Source organism: Gnatocerus cornutus, chromosome 2 (assembly GCF_029298725.1).
Source record: "Gnatocerus cornutus isolate USDA-ARS CGAHR chromosome 2, icGnaCorn1.1, whole genome shotgun sequence".
NCBI lineage: Eukaryota > Metazoa > Arthropoda > Insecta > Coleoptera > Tenebrionidae > Gnatocerus > Gnatocerus cornutus.
The window spans coordinates 17368869-17387627 of record NC_142234.1 but is presented as its reverse complement, the minus strand read 5'-3'; the positions used below and the strand labels follow the sequence as shown (position 1 = coordinate 17387627).

Here is an 18759-nt window from a genome sequence, read left to right as displayed (position 1 = left end):
CGTCTTGAAGACTAATAAAATAAAAAACGAATTTTTTCTACATTCAATTTCAAATTTGTGGGGTTTATCGATTTAGTTTTATGGGGTCTTTTAGTCACAATTAGTTGCCATAATACCACCTGAGGGGGCCGTTTAAGTGTCACTGAAACACCTTGAGTTGGTCGTTTGAATTTTTTAAGCGTCCAGATTAGGAAGTGAGACATTCCTCAAGGAGCGATTTAAAGCTTAGGACCAACACTCTGCAACATTAAAGATGCATGTGTTTCAAGGATAAATTTGCGTTAGTCTATAAGCAGATATTGGTGTAAAGCTCAGCCGGGTCTGTTTCCATTCATCGAGTTAATCAACGAAGCTGTTAGTGTAGTTTAATGAAGTTAGGTGGACAGTTTAATCTCTCTTGAAATTTTATATACGTAGAGTCGCAACATTGAGATAAAATATCGTGATTCCTCCAGAGACCAAAGTTGGGAGTTGCAGTTTCAAATTTCGAGTTGTGGTCGTCTGCAGAATCCTCCATCCATTTCGCTGTTTATTTAGAGAGCGAACTGTTACACGTAGAAAAATGTTATTACTGAGCAATGTATATGCGATATTAACCCAGCAATGTGCCATTAAACTTATTCGAGCACTTACATGGATGAACGACATTCTTCGCGTGTACTTAAGTCGTAATAAAATTTCTCCATTAAAGTTGCTAAGGTCTTCTTAATATAGTTACTCGTGAGATAACGCGATCAGACCGTCATAATTCAGCGAGTGGATGTAGCAATTCTCCAATACTCATCATCTTTTGCCGTAAATTGGGGTAACAACCGATCATTTGACCCGCCAAGACCATGGCGCTGTTATTTTTTACGACATAATTGTCCGAGTGGTCCGCAAGGGCCGTTATCTGCACAGGACAGTCTACTTGAGTGCTTCTGCTTGTTATGTCGTAGGTTATTCCGAAGCAGGACTCGGGCGTGTTGTTCCCTGTATGTATGATCCGGACACTCAAGTAATATCTCCTTCGGGAATGCGATAGTTGCTTCCTTCTCCCGCAGGCACTTTGATATATGTATCCAAAGTTGGCTCGCTGAAAATATTGCCGTTAAGGAACGCCTTTCATGGAAAACACCACTCACAAACGAAATCACGAACTCTAGGCGAAAAGTTAGCACACCTAGGGCTATCCGGAGAATCTGGTGAGAAGTATTCCTCCAAAGCAAACTTTTACGGCCGCCGACGCCATCTGGTGCATAAAAATTCCAAAGTTTCGCGTGCTGGAAACCAAACTCTCTTATTTAAATGCCATGTATCTTGCCTCGTCTTTGGACGCGAGGTAAATTAAAAGTGTTTAGACAACCCGATTTTCGTTTTAATCATACACATTAGTGTGTCAGTGTCTAATTTTCTTCATTTTTCCCCAACGGCTGTAAAAAGGGAACGTGCAGATTTAATGTCTAAAGCAAGCTGTCCTAAACAGGGGATTTTAATAAACACCATTTGGGCCTGATTGGTCAAGAGGGATGCTTTTATGGGCGACGATTCTGGGAGAGGGATAAAAATGTGTTAGTGTCTCCAGCCAATAATGATAAAACATAATATCCGGAAGGTCGTAAAAAAACAGTATCTCATAAAAGAAGTGGGAAGAGTTAATATCAGTGTCTTTTTAGCAATTTGTAGAAAATTGTAGACCTTTCCCTTAAAACGTAGGTAAGCATTAACCTTTAGAATTCCCAGTAGAACAAAACGTTTTCGCAGGACCGTAATAAAGCCTCTCCTTTTATGAACTCGTTACGTGTTGTAGGTGCGCCAATCACTTGGTCCGTTTCTATCGAGACACTCCGCCATGTTTACTTTGGCTCTCAACACGTTACTGCCGTTACTATTGAAATTATTAAAGTTTTTCTGGCCCGTCCGAATGGCATTTTATTCAATTCCCGTTTCCGTCAGTCACTCTCTTGCCGTTCGATTGTCTGAAGTAGTTTTTGATTTTGTTTAGGCGACTATTCCCTGGACATCTACCCCGTGATGTTGGACGACGACGCCAGATACGAATGCCAAGTGTCGCCTGGTCCCCTAGGTCAGCCGGGGATTCGCAGTCACTTCGCTAAGGTGACGGTGCTCGTCCCCCCCGATCCCCCAAAGATCGTGCAAGGGGATTACCTGGTCACGACGGAAGATAGGGAAATAGAACTGGAGTGCATAAGTCACGGCGGCAAGCCGGCATCGGAAATAACGTGGATTGATGGTCTGGGAAACGTACTAACAGACGGAATTGAATATATCGTAGAGAAGCTGTCGGACGAGAAGAGATTCACGGCGAAGTCGATTCTGAAATTGACGCCCAGAAAAAACCATCATAACACCACGTTCACGTGTCAAGCCCAGAACACGGCGGAGAGGACGCACAGATCGGCCAAATTGAAGTTGGAGGTCAGTGGGGTTTTTGAACTTACTGACGTCGGGACTGCTTTTTGTAGTTTTAAATGAATGTTCCGTGGGAGGTGCCGCATCGAGGAATTCACAAATTACGTTCAATTTTTACAAATCGACAGCGTTTAATTTTAGATGCGACATCCTTAATACTTTACTATCGGAAAATTCGTTTAACTCTAAATATAAATACCCTACTGGGTGCTATTGCACCGCTACCAACTTGAACACTCTTTAAATTTACTGTTTGACCTGACAGGTAAAGTATGCTCCGAAAGTCACGGTGTCGATTATTTCCGGAGCATCTGCCAACGGAAGGATTCCTGAAGGAGCAGAGGTCAGGTTGAGATGCCACGCCGATGCAAATCCTTCCGATGTAACCTACAGATGGTTCTTGAACGACGAGCCTGTAGTTGGGGGCTACACGACTGAAATGCTCATTCCAAACGCCACAAGGAAGTACCACGACGCCATTGTGAAATGCGAAGTCCACAATGTGGTCGGCAAAAGTGAAGAAAGCGAGACGCTGGACATTAGCTGTGAGTATTTTTTTTACAAAAAACGCCTTAATTCTCTTTATGTTTTGCCTGGGGTTCTGTACACGCGCTCACGCATTTAAGCTTTTCAGTTTTTAGAGTTTTGTGTTATCTGATTTGACCCACAAAATTTGTTATTTTGTGATGGTTGGTACAAAATTTTCCCGATATGTGCGAACGCCGGCGATATTTCAGAGCGAAACAATAAAACTTTGATAAATTTATTCACTAGTAACCAACCATAAACAATTTCATTCCACGCAACGAAACAGCATTAACACGCTATATAAATTCCAGATGGTCCACAATTCCGGACGAAACCACGTTCTGTCCAAGCCGACTCTGGCGTAAGTGTCACCTTATCGTGCGACGTGGATGGTAATCCCTTTCCGGAGATATCTTGGTATGATGAGAAGCACAAGAGAATCATCCACAACAGCCCCAATTTAACTTTACGCGTCGATCAAGAAACTGCCGGAAGATATTTTTGTAAAGCCCATGTTCCCGGATTTCCGGAAATTGGTGCGGATGCAACAATTTACCTCAAAGGTCCTCCGTCTATAGTCAGCCATAGAACTCAGTTTGGCATCGAAGGCGATAATGTTAGAGTTGAGTGCACGATCTTCTCGATTCCGCCTCCGGAGCGAATCATGTGGACTTTCAACGGGAGAGAAGTCGACCTGCATGACCAGGATTATTCGATATTGGAAGATCCTTCTCCGGAGGGTATCAAATCTACATTGATAATAAGGGAGTCTCAGGAGAAACACTTTGGAATGTATAATTGCAGCGTTACTAATCCATATGGAAGCGACGTCGTCGAAATCAATTTGATGCAGCAAAGTATGGAGTTTCCGTCCTTAATGGTGACTTCTATTTCTAACTAGTTCTGTTTTCAGAGAGCGTACCCTCACTCATCATCATCTTCGGCGTCGTCGCTTTAGTTATATTGTTGTTTATTGTGATTTTGGTTATTTTCTTGTGTCAGAAGCAGAGCAAGAAAAAGCCGCCTCCAGAAAGTGAGTAGTAGAAGTCATGGTTTCCGTAACTGCTCCACAAATCACTGAAATTGGCAGAATCGGAGGAGCAGTTACCAAAACTATTGCTTGTCTTTGTTGTAAACGCTAACTGATCTGCATGTTTCCAGCTGATGCCAATACGATAGAAAAGCAATGCAAAGAATCCGACCGAAGTTCCAATATATCGGACTTGAAACTCGATCTCCGAACGGGATCGTCGAATAGTAACGTACATTGTGATATGGATTATATTCCAGGGGCCGAGTCAGAAACAGGAAGTGAGTCTGTAATAACGAGAATAGGTGTACCTTTAGCTGGCCCCGTGAATGTTTCAGGGCAAGAAATTTATAGATATTCTGCTGATTACACCGAACCCAGCTTCCCCCCAAAAGTAATAACCTTCCGTTTAATATCTCCTCGTTTCTCATGATTCTTCTTTACAGGACGGCCAAAACAACAACGGTTACGTGCCATACGTAGATTACTCCCGTGACTACAACCCCCCAATGATGCAGCCCCCGATTTCGTCATCGTTGGATCCCGGCAGGGAGAGTCTACAATCAACGCGCTTACAACTTAATTCCCTGCAGTCGCACCAAATTCCAGTGTCAAGTCAAAATTTGGCTCTGAGCGATTTGTCCGACCTACACATGGGGGCGCCGCAGAGTATTCCCAACGGGGGTTTACCAAGCATGGGGTCTATAGACCCACGGTTTAGTGCTACGTACGGTAATCCGTATTTGAGGAACCCCAACGTGGGGCTGCCGACGCCTAATACCGCCAACCCCGCGGCGACACCGGCGCCGCCCCCTTACTCGAGGGACAACTCGCGGATAGCTAGTTCTAGTGCTATGATAACTGCAAGTGCGAATGTAGCGAATACAGTGGTTGCGAACGGTGCTAACGGTTCGGTGCCGCAAGTGACGAGGCTACCGAACTCGCCAACGAGTCAATATATAGTTCCAAATTCCAATATGGCAACGATAAAGAGAGGTACTATGGCGACGCACGTATAGTGTGCTCAGAACTTTAGTGACTTCTAAGTTTCAATTGTAAAAGAGAAGACTGAATACTGTATCAATCGAAATTTTTTTCACTACTTGTTTTTGGTAGGAATTTTTACGCCGAAATTCAATGTACATTATCTAGACAATTAAATTAATTGACCGAATTATTGATTAAAACTTAATCAGATCGTACAGTTTAATACTACAAACCTGCTACTCATCCGACAGCTACAAATACAAGTGAATAGTTAACTTACACATATCATATTGATATCAAAAGCAATGAATACTTGGCAAAATCGAGACTTGATGCAATTTATCAGTGCAATATACGAAAAGAATATTTTTTATTACTTGTATTTGAGAAAGAGAGACAGGTTTTCATATTATAGATTAGTGTACATATCAAGAGTCGATCAGACGCAATTTTTAAGATGTCAATTCTTTCGAAATTTCTACGAATCAGTGTTATGCTAACTTCAAAATTTCGTTGTCTAGAAAACTATTTTTACTGTTGGAAAAGTAAACCTGCCGTTGTGAAGAAAATATTTAATCATCTATGCGCTTCCAGATAATATGTAAAACATGTCTGTGTTCTTTTTTTACTCTCATTCCAGTTTTTGTTACTTATTAGGAGAATTTATTTATTTCATTTATTGCATATTTTGTGAGGTAGCTCAGCTTTTCGTGGCGAGAGTTGAAATTGTTAATAACGAAAGAGATAAATTTGTTATGAATGGAAATTTTAGATAAGTATACCAAAGATATTTTTTGTATATTAACTATAAACAAATGTATATTTTTAAGTAAATTCAACGACGCATCCGACTTAATTCATATCAACCGTACTATTGCATTTGCTTATCGTTAAGTGCAATTTATCTATTCCTGTACTTAAATTGTATGCAATATGTTGCTTTACTATTTGCTCATATTTTATTTACTCGTTTGTAATTATGTGTATATTTGTATATTACTTTTTTACGTGTACATTTTTTCGTATCCTTATTACATTAGTTCAATGGCGATTATGTTATCTTCCAGTTTAATTTGCATGATTTGTGTAAGTTGTGTCATTATCAGTTGTAGAACGAATGAGTGATCTGTTATAATGGATGATAGATATTAGCTCAACTTGTACATATAGAATTTTACGACGTTTTCTATTCTAGAAAACACTGTTACTACTGTGTATAAATTTTTTTAAATCTTAACGAACAGCAATATTTATAAAACTTTGTGATTGTAAAATAAACATGCCTACTTATTCACGAGTCTTATTTTATCGTTACAAATGCCACAATTTTATTACCCGAGCGGTCACAAGAGTATTACACGTTCCAAGCCCATTCATTACTAATTCAGATAAGATAATGCATTAGTAAAATTGAACTGGAAACGGTCAGTTTTCAATATTTAATTTGCAAGTATGGTGGAGGCGCCGGGTCAAACAAAGCAACTTGGGTGAAACAATGTTTATTTTGAATTCTATTTTGACATACAGAACATGTACAATGACAAACAGCAGCGTGCACAGCATTTTTGAACACAAGAATTAATACTTTAAAAAATATGACCCCAAATAGATCCAATTATTGTATATTATATCGTTATATACACTGTACTCAGTTTCCACGAGAAACACATTTAAACATCTTTTATATTTAAAATATCCTTTCTGAAAGTAGAGAAAAACTGTTATTCACAGCATGCATATTTTTTAAAATTTCGTCATTTACAAAACAAGGTTTATTTACATTTATAATAAATAGATTTAAATCTGAATAGCTCATGTCATTTTTTGTACTTAGGAAAATAAAACGCGTACACTTATTATAAGTAAATAGCATTTTCTTTTTTGTTAAAGGCATAATAATGAGTGTATTGGAAATTTATTTCGAAAACAGCAAGTGTCATGTTTGTGTAGAAAAAATGAGCCGGTGTTTTAATGTGAAATTTTGTTTAAATAAATCTTCCAACACACCATAGCGTAGTTACAATATTAGACCTAGTGCAATTTTAACAATTCTAATTACACTTCATAAGACGACTTTCTTTGAACTTAACCTAGCGGACAAGCGATGACTATTATGGCACTTCAGGCCAAACTGGCAGTGTTTCACGCATATTAAACACATTCTTCACCTTTTATCATTAAGAAACATGTAGAAATTTATGACATCCATGTGACTCAACAAAGGTTTATTTGCAAGAGCGTTGCAGTATTGGATTGCACATTTGACCATATCTATAAAACGAGCGATTCCTAAAAGGAAAAACTTCTCTTTCTACATAGATATGTATTTGATCGTGATCAGAGGTAGCTACCATATCTCCATGTCCGAGCCGGAATTTCCTTTCGGGAAACTCTCAAAAACCAAACCGAATGGCAGTTTCTATTTTTCTTAGTAGACAAATTACCCATACAGTTAAGACTATGTTACACTAAAATAATGGACAACACCCGCAGAAACAGGTGATAAAGTCGTTCCTCTAATGTATTTGCAGCTTAGCCTCGACACTCAAAATCTGTCTTTTATCTACAAGCTTAGCTTCAGAAGGATATCGATTCTTTCTGTCTAACAAAATAGTACCGCAGTTTTTCTAAAAATTTTTCCGGGCAAAAGTAGGCGCATAGCTTCATATTTTGTCGACAACCTTAGATCTCTTACATTATTTACACACTACACTCCAAAAATAACTCATCGATTCGTAACAAAACGTTGTGCGTGTTACCTTTACCAAAATAATTATCTTTAAGGTGTGTTCACAAAATATGATTCCTTTTCTCTCTCGTTTTATAGTTATGCCATTAAAAATAGCCTCGTTAGTAACAAAAATGTGGCTCCTAAAGTTATTCTAGAAGAGCTAAACTGGAAGCTTCCAGTATTGCAGAGGCTGTGTTTACAGGAACAATATTTAACTTGAACATCGTGAGTTCCACTTCTCAAGACGCACTCCTTGTCGTCTCTATCGTCAGGAATGTACCCACATCCTCGAATCACCCGAAGATTTCCTTGAACTGAAAGAAAAACTTGAATTAGCTTCGACGTAAGAGGAGTTCATGTCTTTTAGCACAGAATTAATGAGCACATGTTACTGCACGTGACTGGCACGTGGAGGTGCCATGTTGGCTTTGAAATATCGATTACCGCCCCACACGCTACCCAAAATTGGAGAATAACTCCACCATTATGGTGTGTACTGACATTTGAGTAAATACAGCTTAATATCCCCTTGACATTTGGGGACATTAATATTTTCATACCGCAAGGAAAGGTAGATGGTCGCGAAAGAAGTGAACCATTTTGCGAAACGAGTCTGAAACTTTGCAGACAGAATAAACGGGTTTTTTAGATTTAAAGAGTTTTAAATATTCAGACACGCGATTGTTATCAAAAATGTATCTCATTTACATACATGCATTTATTTATTTTACCACTGTTAGGTACTTGATTTTAAAAATGCAAAGCACCTCATTTCATTTACAAGTCAACACCTTATTGACCAATTGAATAAAGAAAACTTAAATTTATGTAACGACTTATTGATTTCACTAATGTTCTACAGTAGAATAAACGTTGAATAACCACTTCATTACAAAAAAATTAAATTTCTAGTAATTTTCTAGTTTGTTTATTTTGTTCAAAATAAAATTTCAAAACAAAATCCATCCTAAATGTATTTTCAAATTTTCTTAAACTCTCAAAGTTCGTACAAAATAATAATTTTCACACCTCAAATTCCCCCAGACTCAAATTGCAAAAATTCCGCGTCAGACTTTATTTGAGGCGGCCATGGAACTATCGAAAAGTTCGCATGTGACGTGATTCGAAGCACCGGTGTTTTAATTTCCGAAAACAGTGCAATTTTTAGTGTTCCAAAGTGAATTTTAGTGTTCAAAACTACCATGAAAGTGTTCCCAAGGTTTACAGTGCTGGCACAAGTGAAAAAAAGTAAAATTAAGGTAAATATCCCGATTTTTCGAATCAAAAACGGACCAGTCTATTTTACCGACACGAGGGAAGTTTGGCACAAATGTCATTTGTCATTCTATTTTAAAATTGCATTGGAAATTGTTTATATTCTTGTCCGTTGGATACTTTAAATACACCTCCACAATGTTGGCGGCGACATCCACAAATTCATTGAATACTTAATTTGAATTTTTAAACGACGGATCATTTTTCAATAATATCTCTGAATTCTGATTTGGTGGAGCAAAACGGCCTTAATATTCAGCTTCTGGGGGCAATTTTAGTTTAGAAATAAGTGGCCACTTTTCTAATAGGGAACCTAATCGCTGGTGGATATTACAGTGGTACAAGTGCGAAAAGTGAACATTTTTTGAGCGAGTAGAAGCGTTAGCGACACGAATTTATTTTATAAAATTTATTAATGAAGACGTAGTCAGAATGGAGTCCTTTTAAGTTAAATGTAAATGTAATTAAGTTAATGATGAGGGCTGACAAGTTAGAAGGTTCTAAACACGTTTAGATACATTGTATACTGACAGTGTTTAGTCTAGTTAGTTAACTATTTGCAAACAGAGAGATGCTATAAATTTTTAATTTTTTTACAAAGACAAACCTTTAATTGTGTTCTCTAAGTGTTTGCATGCTGACTTCAGAAAATGTGGAACAAACAAATCATCAGTGAATAGACTTTTACCATCTGAATAGGTCTAATTTAGCGATTTTCGGACAATTTTATACTTACTCTACTTCATTTATCTGAAATTACGCTACTAAACCTATATTTCTTTTATTAATAAAATGATATTAATCATAGTTTAAAAGACAAACTTGCCTACATTAACACGAACTTTTTTATATAAATAAGCACAATGAAAGCGATAGTCGACATGCAACTGGCTTTTTTATGTTTTTTTTATGAGTACTTATCAGCTCATTTATTTTCTCATGAATCACTGTCTATGCAGAAAAAAGAGCAGCAAAATTTGCTTATGCTAAGAATTTGAGTATGTCCTACTGTTAAACCAGTTGATGCCAAAGACAAAGAAAGTTTGCCCCACTTTTCAAAAGAAAGATGAGTACGGTAACTCAGCTCCTAAACATTAGAATCAGATGAGTTTCGCCTCTGGTGTCGTTTAGTTGCTGACAGTGCTTATCTCTCCAAGAAGATGAAACGTCGACAGTCTCTTGTTCTTTGAAACCCGTACAGATTTTTAACTTCCGGCGTGAAAGCCATCGCCTACATATAGTGTTTCTTTTGCAAGAATTCAAAATGAGTGGATAATTGGAGCGAATGTATTGGATGATTGGACATGCAATATTTTCAAGGAGATTCTCGTATGACGTCGTCAATTCTTGATTATATTGATCTGAACAGGTACAATATCACGTTTTAATTACGGTGCTCCAGATTTAATTCACTGAGACCGATACATTTCATTCAATTTGAATATTTTAGTGGAGCGTAAAATTTATTGCAAATGATTCAGGGCAATGTGTTTAGTCAGGATTCCATTCCATTAACGCTTTGTATTAGACTCAACGAGTTGACATAAAAATGTTTTATGATTTTAGTTGTTAATCTCCATAACAAGATCCTTCAAAATGCAGCTAATTCCTAAATAACAATGTAGTTAAATCCGCTGCTTACCTTTCTGAACAGTCTTTCTACAAAGCGTTGGTTTAACTTTAATGTGATTTAAAGGTCTCTTCATGGAACAATTCACTCTGCCTATAGTGTAGGGATCAAATGGATCACCGCACCTAGGATCATATTCTGAATTGCATTCGTAGCACTCGATGGATTTTTCGATTTCATAATGACCCATTCCATGTCTTGCCTTACCTAAAGAAAAAACCTGTTAATGATACACCCTTAAAAGAGTACAATAAAATTAATCCTAAACACGTGCTTATTTCCAAAGGGTGAGTATCACCCTTGGAAAATCCAGTGAACAAGATCAGTACAAGGGCTTAATGCGAAGGAGCAGTGTCGCCACTAAGTCCGGACAGGGTGTTGAACCCAACGAAATATAAGATGTTCTACTCTAGTTCCCTAGTCATTTTTTATCGATCACAATGGTAATTCGAGCAAAGAAGGGTAGTTATTTGGTATTTAGGTTTCAATTTTAATGAAACAGGTTGTAATAAAACCTTCTCTCTTGTAATATTAGAATAATTCAACCGTGTACACTGTCAAGGTGGCAATTTATTGTTGGATTTAACGCGAATGGGTTTTAAGGTCGGACTAATAAATGAATTTGGATGAGTTGTAAATGATCACGCAAAGTTTCATTCTAATCGAACGGTTTCTGCCGCGTTTTCACTTGTTTGTTAATAATATTCCAAAGCTGATTAACTTTCGGCTGTATTGATTGGCTGTGGCTTAATACCATTATTTTAAGTGCTTTTAGTTGTAGTCGAGGACGCGATTTAGGAACATAATTTAATTATGAAAGCGGTGACTAACCAAACTGACTTTTTGAATCGATTTGTTCATCTTTGGGTTATCGGGCTTGACCGGCAGGTTTGATAATAATAATGATCTCATACTTGAAACTACACTAAAGGGCAGACCCAGTGTTTTTCTGACCAGTGATATCATCAATCCTCATTATTCCCTACCTTAATATCGACCTTTTCCAATAATAAAAACAGAATTAGTTTTAGGTTAAATCGATTTTGTTGCGTCAAGCACGGAAGTCCTTTTGGTGAGGCAATCCGTTACATAATCATTGATAATTCGTACCGCAAAAATTAATGCGATGATCAAGTAGGTACTAGAGGAGTTCGTAAAAGACACAGATATACTTACATTCAACTACAATAATTCCGAATATAACCGCAGTGCAGACAATTCCGGCACTTCGAAACATTTCTTTTGATTTTATTATCCCAACTCATACAAAAAATCTCACATTAACTAAATACACTGATTTAAAAAGTGCGGTATTGACGTCTCCCTATCTGTTCGACATTTAGTTGTACTAGTATAAAGACGACATGACGTCATTGGCCATCCCCTCTACTGGAAGACGTCATCAAGCGTCGGATCGATTGAATTCTACTTTCAGGAATGGTGCTTACAGGGCGCTTTATTGAAATTTTTAGAATTTCATTGCAAGAGTTATCACATTCATAAACAATAATCGCTGAACAACCTACCCTACATGAATTTAATTGCCTTCATTAGCCTGAAATTGCTATGGGAATTGGACGCACAAACACTGCGTTCAGCAGCCACATAGGTGTCCATCACTTTAATAAATAACGAAAGGTTCACAAATGGTTGGGAATTGTTATTTAAGTCACTCAACCGAAACGGTTACGTCATCTTTTTTACAGGTATTTGCATGATAGGATGAACTACAGCAAAGAGTGGCTTTGAATCTTTGTGCAAAAACTGACGAACATCGGAGCGTATAATGGGCAAGTAATGACAAACATGGATTTTCATTATTTCGTTCTTTGAACTTTTTAAAAAAGGGTTTGGTGGAGAATGGAAAAATTAAGCGCATGGTCCGTGACTAAGCTTTTATTGTATTTCGAGCAGATAACATATTAGTAATAATTTAATAAAAAATTGGTTTTGCTTTTATATTGTAGTTTTTGTTTTTGTATTTGAATTTTTATCTCAAAAGTTACATCAGTAACGAATTTAAAACACAATGCAAAGCGCTTGACTTCAAAGTCATAGATGGTATCCTGGCGCATCCACCATTTTTAACAGCGTAAATTATTTTATTCTAAACCTAAAATTTTGGATAAGCTACATTTAAAAGTAACATAATTAAAAATAAACAAAATTTAATGATAATCTCTTTTAAAAAAGATGTGAAAAAACAGAAATAAAATTTTACCCTCGTGTATTATGTGTTGCCTAACTCAAAATGACAGTTACTGTAGTTTCCAACCTAACCCCATTTTTCTGAAGAGTCATTGTCGTCATTGAATTCAACTTTCGTGTCTGTAATGTGCCGCTATGGAAGTGTCCTCTCTAATTAACTCTCTGTCACTAACAGACAACACCTCCAACATTTTCAATTTCGCCGCGAAAGTAAACGGTCAACACACAGAATTCGTTATTGGAACTTTCACGAATCAAAATCTGATCATCGCAACTCAATTGGGAAAACTGTACAACTTATACAGTGTCTGTGTGGAGCACACCGAAAACGGACTGTCTCTTTCTGAGCCCGTGTACTCCGTGGTCCAGTTATTTGGGAAAGACAACATTTATGGTGAAGCTGCAGCGCGCTTCTTAACCAAAGAACTGAATATAAGGAAGCAAGTGCTTGTGTTTTTGAGCCTGAGGAATTACGAACGGGACACTATAATTGGTGTGGCTAAAGCAATCAGGAATTATTCGCAAGATGCTGGCGCCAAAGAGAACTAAAGTTGCTGAGAATCATTTTGGGCAGGTCATCATAGGGCCTCCAGGGTCTGGGAAGACCACTTACTGCGGAAAAGTTTATGATTTCTACAAGGAGAAGCTTAACAGAAAAGTTGAAGTTGTAAACTTGGACCCAGCTAATGAAAACATGAATTACAGTCCTGCTATTGATATAATGAAGTTAGTGACTGTTGAAGATGTGATGGATACTTTGAATCTTGGACCCAATGGAGCTTTGATGTACTGCATGGAATACTTGGAAGAGAATTTTGATTGGTTGCTGAACCAGCTGGTGCAGATAAAAGACAGCTACTTAATTTTTGATATGCCAGGTCAAGTGGAACTTTACACTCATCACAGCTCTATTAAGAAAATCTTTGGGAAACTGGAGAAACTAGGATATCATTTGTGTGCTGTTCACATGGTTGATTCTCATTATTGCTCAGATCCTGCCAAGTTCATCTCAACTCTTCTATTAAGTCTCTCAACAATGATGCAAATAGCTTTACCTCACGTCAACGTTTTATCAAAGGTGAGGATTTCTCGGAGGTTTTGTGTCGCTAATTTAAATTTCAGGCTGATTTACTCAAGAAAAACGCCGACAAACTCGACTTCAACATCGACTTTTATACAGACGTCCTCAATTTGGATTATTTGTTGGATCTCCTGGATGACGAGCCTTTTACCAAGAAATACAAGAAACTGAACGCGTCTTTGATTGAGTTAATTCAGGACTACAGTCTCGTTTCTTTTGTTTTATTAGATGTGAAATCAGAGAAGAGTTTGCTGAATCTGAAGAGCGCTATTGACAAAGCTAATGGATATATTTATGGCAGCGGTGAAGAGCGGAGTATTCAAGCGCTGCTCTCTTGTGCTGTGGGCTCCAGAACAGAATCTGAAAGATTTGATACAGACTATTTCTAGGGTTTTGTATTAAATAAATTTAGAAAAAAATCGTTTATTAAATATTTGTTTTCTTACAAGTTAACTTAACATTTTTAAAGGAGTCTACTTGGCTGCTGGTTTTGCCGTTTGTTTTTCTAGTTGTGCTCTGAAAGTGGAAGATTAGACACTGGAATGGATAGTTTTTACCAACCTCAATTGTTTGTTAAAGTCGTCTTCAACATTATCATCCTCCCAATTATCTTCCCAGACACTTATGTCTTGTTCATCTTTGTCCTTTCCAGTCCAGTCTGGAAAATAACCAACGAAATTATTGCAAATCACTCGACATAACCTCAAACTTTACCTTCGACTGGAAACTCTTCAAATTCGTCGTCTTCTTCCAAGACGCCAAGATCCAATTTCGGCTTTTCAGTCATTGTTCGGCTTTACTTTAACTGAAACTGCACAATTGATTTTTGAGACAATTCGAGAAACGTTTGTTTCTGTGCAAACTGTCAAACTGTCAATGTGTAGGCAACGCAATAAACATGAGTCGATAAAGTTGGTTCCTTTATGGACTCTAAGAGTAGTGCCATCTATTGGATGAGAAATTTTGATGGTTTGGAATCTTTCTTCGTTCACTAATTTTTGCTAATTTTAATTCTTGGCGCTTGTATAATATTCATTAAAAATAAAAAGAATTGTTAGCGTTCAGTAAATTTATGTTTTTGTTTATATCAGAATAAAAATGTAGCAATAAACCAAAAAAACACGAATAAAAAAGGAGGGACTATTTAATTTCAAATCTATAATTACCTTTATTCGGCATTACCCTGAACTTATAATGGAACATAAAATAATAAAGCAAACTCATCACATTTTAATGTATGGCCGTTATTGGCAAAAATGGTAAGTCGTTAAACTTTTTAAAGCGATTTTACCAGTAAAAATGCTGATAAAGCATAAAAAAGTTTTATCTTTTTTAACTACTCCAATTTCAATTAAAAACTAAGATTACGAATTTACTTACCTCAAAGTGTTTACTCATTTTACTTCAATGGAAACTTTCGTAATCAAATCTTCATCGATTTACTTTAAGCGGTCGTTTATTTTCATTAAAAAATAAATAGTTTCTTTGGTATCCGCGTCACGTTTTACCATTCAATTTGTTTATAGTTCTTTATCGTTGAGATGTTTTTCCTAAATGAATAAATCCCATCGGGTTGCATAACATGTACAAAAAGTCTCTTAGTTAAATTACAATTTTCTGAAAAAACCTGATGGTAAAATATCAGGAATAGGCTTGATGTTTATCGAAATTAGCGAATTAATCTCTTGGATAATCGAAAATTAATACAAGGCTTTGAGAAACCGATATAATGACGGGGGATCATATGAACATGACAGAATTTTTCTTTAAAGTTTCGGAAAATAGATGAAGCAGAAGCGCAAAGATACAGCGTTTCCGTTGATAATGAGTTTGGGGAAGTTGCGGTTGCGTCGCATTAATTGAACGTACGTATAAACTCTACCTGAAAAACAAACATTTTTTTAAACGCAATGTTATTACATACACTCCTATTTTATATGAATTCAAATCGAAAACATTCCAATAACAAGTAATTGTTATCAATTCAAATTGGTTTGTTTTATTCCACACATCCGCAGCAATAAATTTTTGTATTTTTACGATACTTTACCGGGGCTTGTGTGGCCATAGGTAATTTATTAAAGTTTGCAAAGCACAGATTAATTAACAAAGTAGGGTCCTCTTCATGTGTCGCTGAAAAGGACATTAAGAAACAAACTTGGGTTCTTTAACATTATTCTTCGTTTAATGAACTTTTGTTTGGAATTCTTTGAAAAGAGAACAATGAGTCTCTGGGTGGTAAGTAAAGACTTCCAGAGAGTGTCATTATTCATTAATAATACAACTTAAGTCTATTAGGTTACCCAAAATGTAATTTAATAACTATTTGTGTGAGTAATGAATATACATACTGCTATCTTCATTGATGTTCAAAGGATTCTATTCTAATGGGTTACAAAGCTTTTCTTCGGAAATGTTAAGACATTTTACGAATAGGTTTTCATTTATCAAGCATTTATCAAATACAAAACAATTTTTGCCACTCTTTCTAATGTTTGCTGCGATTTTATATTTTATTTTTCTTTTTTTTTACATTTTTTAACAATTTTAATGTGTTCTTTGTAGTTATTTTTAGAGAAAATTAACACTTTAAATAACATATAACTTGTTTTAACTTTTTTTTTTCTAACTTTGCACCAAGTCAAATTTATATTTTGAAATGAAGCCTAGAGAAGCGCAATCAGACCGGTGGAAATCCGATTTGTCTAAGCCCAAGTTTAGCAGAGGAATTAAATCCGTAAGCAACAAGAATTAAAATTTTCATGACTCAAATTTACACTTGGCGATATTTAACTCGTTTCATCTTGAAATGAAATTTGCATTAGCTTTACAGGTAAGAAACTATTTACCTTTACCCAGAGTTTGTGACTACAAGCTCGTTTCACAAGGAAGTTATTTCCAACTTTAGCCGACATGATCTATAACCCAACGTTTAAACCTAGAATTCAACCCAGGAAAATTTAACTTTAATAAGATCGAAACAATAAACGCGCCTACAGACTTTTCACGAAGTTAGATTAAATGGAAATATTTGTGTACTTAGCTAAACAACTTAAACGATAGAGGACACCCCGACAAGTTTGTTTTGTTGTGCGAATTGATTCGCAAACACAAATAAACAAAACTTGATGTTAATTAACGTAATTAAAAGAGAGACCCTTCGTCTCGCGCTCGGTAATTTATGTGCTAATTTAAAAGAGAAAACGATGCTTGAAGAGTTGAGCTGATTTTCGTTAAATCTCGTCGGGATCTATGTGAGGGAATTATTTCTTCGTCTTCCTGAAATTTGTAAATTTAACGGGAATGACCCGCCCTATGAAGAACCCTACGTCTGCGCATACACAATCCGGGAAGCTATGAAACTGGGATTCTTGATCCCATCTGTCAGTAGAATCGCAAACTGGGGTGCTACCGCTACTTCCTGTGGGAAAATACGCGTTGCGTTTACTTCACGTGAACGAGAAAAGACCAGCGCGAATTTACGATGCGATTTTTGAGCTCTTGAGGCGACAGCGAGGTGAGTCAATATTTATTTTTTGAAATTAAATGAACCGTTTTTTGTTACTTTAATTTACATAGTAATTACAACAGTGGAGCGATAAGATAAACATCTCTTACAGGGAACGGTGGGGTGGACTCGCTTTAAATTTATTACAAACTTTATTTTCCAGAAAATTTCTTAAGTTTGCAAGTTGATGAATCAGATTTTTTATCGCATACAAGACTCTTAAAATTTATGAAATTACTTTTGTTTAGGAGTTATAAAACGGAAAGTTGTCGACCCTTCACCATTTCAATACAACAAACTTGTTAAGACTTGGTATTTCGAAGTTCCTTCTTCTAAATATTACAGCTTACCAAATACACAATAATGATGGCCCAACATTCGGTAAACATCTCGTAAAAAGGCGATTTTAACTTCTCAAGTAAAATTTTAACAGACTTCAAAACACTTCTGTGTTGCTATATAAACTTTGCACTTTCGGACGTTAAAAGTTCTTGAAACGTATTTTCTATTTAAACCAGGTGCCGAAACATGTTACATTCGTGTTTGTTGAATGTTTAATGCAATTACCTTTAAACTATGGCATAAGTTATTGAACACACACTGAATAAAGTTGTCAGAACCCAATACAGCCCCTCATTAAACCCAACAATTCGGATTAGGTCAAGGAGATCTCCAAGATAACATATGCGGTAAAGACCGTTTTGCATGGAACCGAAGAATTTGCTCCCATTCAGGTTTGCTTGTGGAACTGCAGTTTTATTTCAGCTGTCAGATATAAAAAGAAAAATGTGAAGTAATACTCTTTGTTGAGTATCAGACCAAAAATAATAACAAACAATGGCTAGTGTGTACGGTAGTAAAAGTGTTTTATTTTAGGTTTGAGAAACTGGGGATGGAGGCTTTGATTTTTACAAAGGAAATTACTGAGAGGTTGTATAAATTTTGTTGTGCGTACCTAAATATTGTGACTGTTTTATTAGCAGCTGCGTTAATTAATTCTCCATCGAGAATGTAACAAGCAGACAATATAATCTGAGCTGATAGTTTCTGCTTGTTTAAAGGTCAGCTTTGTTGATATTAAAGGCTGTACGAAGAAAACTTTACTAATTAGGTTATCAGGAGTAAATCTATGAAAAAAACTAGAGCTATATTAGCAATCTAACGATGGCGATGTTGAAAAACTGATATCTAAAGAGACACTTTTGGTAGTATTTGTTTCAGTTTCAATTTTAATTGGTACCTATTTTGAACTCGGACCAACAAAGTAATTAAAATTTCTGCCTCAAAACAGATTCAGAAAGACATAAAGTCTCTTCCAAGCCGCCGTTAATTATCCCCATCGGAAAATTTCCTGTATAATTCATTTTAG

General features: G+C 36.5%; 4 protein-coding genes across 7 annotated transcripts in view; 2 read left to right on the top strand and 2 right to left on the bottom strand.

Annotated features, from left to right (window-relative positions):
• rst (irregular chiasm C-roughest) overlaps positions 1 to 4989 on the top strand; it is a 58592-nt gene extending 53603 nt beyond the window's left edge. Inside the window, exons 5-11 of one of the 4 annotated variants that reach the window (XM_088050849.1) lie at positions 1985 to 2418; positions 2678 to 2957; positions 3252 to 3797; positions 3842 to 3973; positions 4102 to 4251; positions 4309 to 4364; positions 4417 to 4989. In XM_088050849.1, the coding sequence (XP_087906975.1) occupies positions 1985 to 2418; positions 2678 to 2957; positions 3252 to 3797; positions 3842 to 3973; positions 4102 to 4251; positions 4309 to 4364; positions 4417 to 4989 (2171 nt within the window). Of the gene's footprint in view, positions 1 to 1984; positions 2419 to 2677; positions 2958 to 3251; positions 3798 to 3841; positions 3974 to 4101; positions 4365 to 4416 lie in introns of all 4 variants that reach the window. The other 3 variants (XM_088050847.1, XM_088050848.1, XM_088050846.1) reach the window with 3 other exon arrangements.
• A 1451-nt stretch (positions 4990 to 6440) lies between these two features.
• On the bottom strand, positions 6441 to 11987 carry LOC148179624 (UPAR/Ly6 domain-containing protein crok-like). Its single transcript, XM_088029317.1, has 3 exons — positions 11770 to 11987; positions 10606 to 10800; positions 6441 to 8002 (listed from the first exon to the last, which is right to left on the bottom strand). Exons 1-3 carry the CDS (start codon positions 11828 to 11830, stop codon positions 7785 to 7787), a joined length of 474 nt encoding a protein of 157 aa, XP_087885443.1. The 5' UTR covers positions 11831 to 11987; the 3' UTR covers positions 6441 to 7784.
• Positions 11988 to 13239: 1252 nt separating this feature from the next.
• On the top strand, positions 13240 to 14313 carry LOC148179623 (GPN-loop GTPase 2). The gene is made up of 2 exons (XM_088030774.1): positions 13240 to 13879; positions 13924 to 14313. The coding sequence occupies exons 1-2, from the start codon at positions 13328 to 13330 to the stop codon at positions 14269 to 14271; spliced, it is 900 nt and encodes a 299-aa protein (XP_087886900.1). The 5' UTR covers positions 13240 to 13327; the 3' UTR covers positions 14272 to 14313.
• Positions 14290 to 14784, bottom strand: Sem1 (Suppressor of exocyst mutations 1). The gene is made up of 3 exons (XM_088030775.1): positions 14597 to 14784; positions 14444 to 14540; positions 14290 to 14398 (listed from the first exon to the last, which is right to left on the bottom strand). Exons 1-3 carry the CDS (start codon positions 14667 to 14669, stop codon positions 14356 to 14358), a joined length of 213 nt encoding a protein of 70 aa, XP_087886901.1. The 5' UTR covers positions 14670 to 14784; the 3' UTR covers positions 14290 to 14355.
• Positions 14785 to 18759: the final 3975 nt, after the last annotated feature.

Bases quoted from the DNA above. Each gene is read 5' to 3' on its own strand.
- LOC148179624 (XM_088029317.1), bottom strand. From the start codon at position 11,830: ATGTTTCGAAGTGCCGGAATTGTCTGCACTGCGGTTATATTCGGAATT. The intron at 10,801-11,769 runs GTAAGTATATCT...TTTTTTCTTTAG, and splicing joins CGGAATTATTGTAGTTGAAT to GTAAGGCAAGACATGGAATG. The intron at 8,003-10,605 runs GTAAGCAGCGGA...TTTTTCTTTCAG, and splicing joins TAGAAAGACTGTTCAGAAAG to TTCAAGGAAATCTTCGGGTG.
- LOC148179623 (XM_088030774.1), top strand. From the start codon at position 13,328: ATGCTGGCGCCAAAGAGAACTAAAGTTGCTGAGAATCATTTTGGGCAG. The intron at 13,880-13,923 runs GTGAGGATTTCT...TTTAAATTTCAG, and splicing joins ACGTCAACGTTTTATCAAAG to GCTGATTTACTCAAGAAAAA.
- Sem1 (XM_088030775.1), bottom strand. From the start codon at position 14,669: ATGACTGAAAAGCCGAAATTGGATCTTGGCGTCTTGGAAGAAGACGAC. The intron at 14,541-14,596 runs GTAAAGTTTGAG...GTTATTTTCCAG, and splicing joins TGAAGAGTTTCCAGTCGAAG to ACTGGACTGGAAAGGACAAA. The intron at 14,399-14,443 runs GTTGGTAAAAAC...TTCCACTTTCAG, and splicing joins GACTTTAACAAACAATTGAG to AGCACAACTAGAAAAACAAA.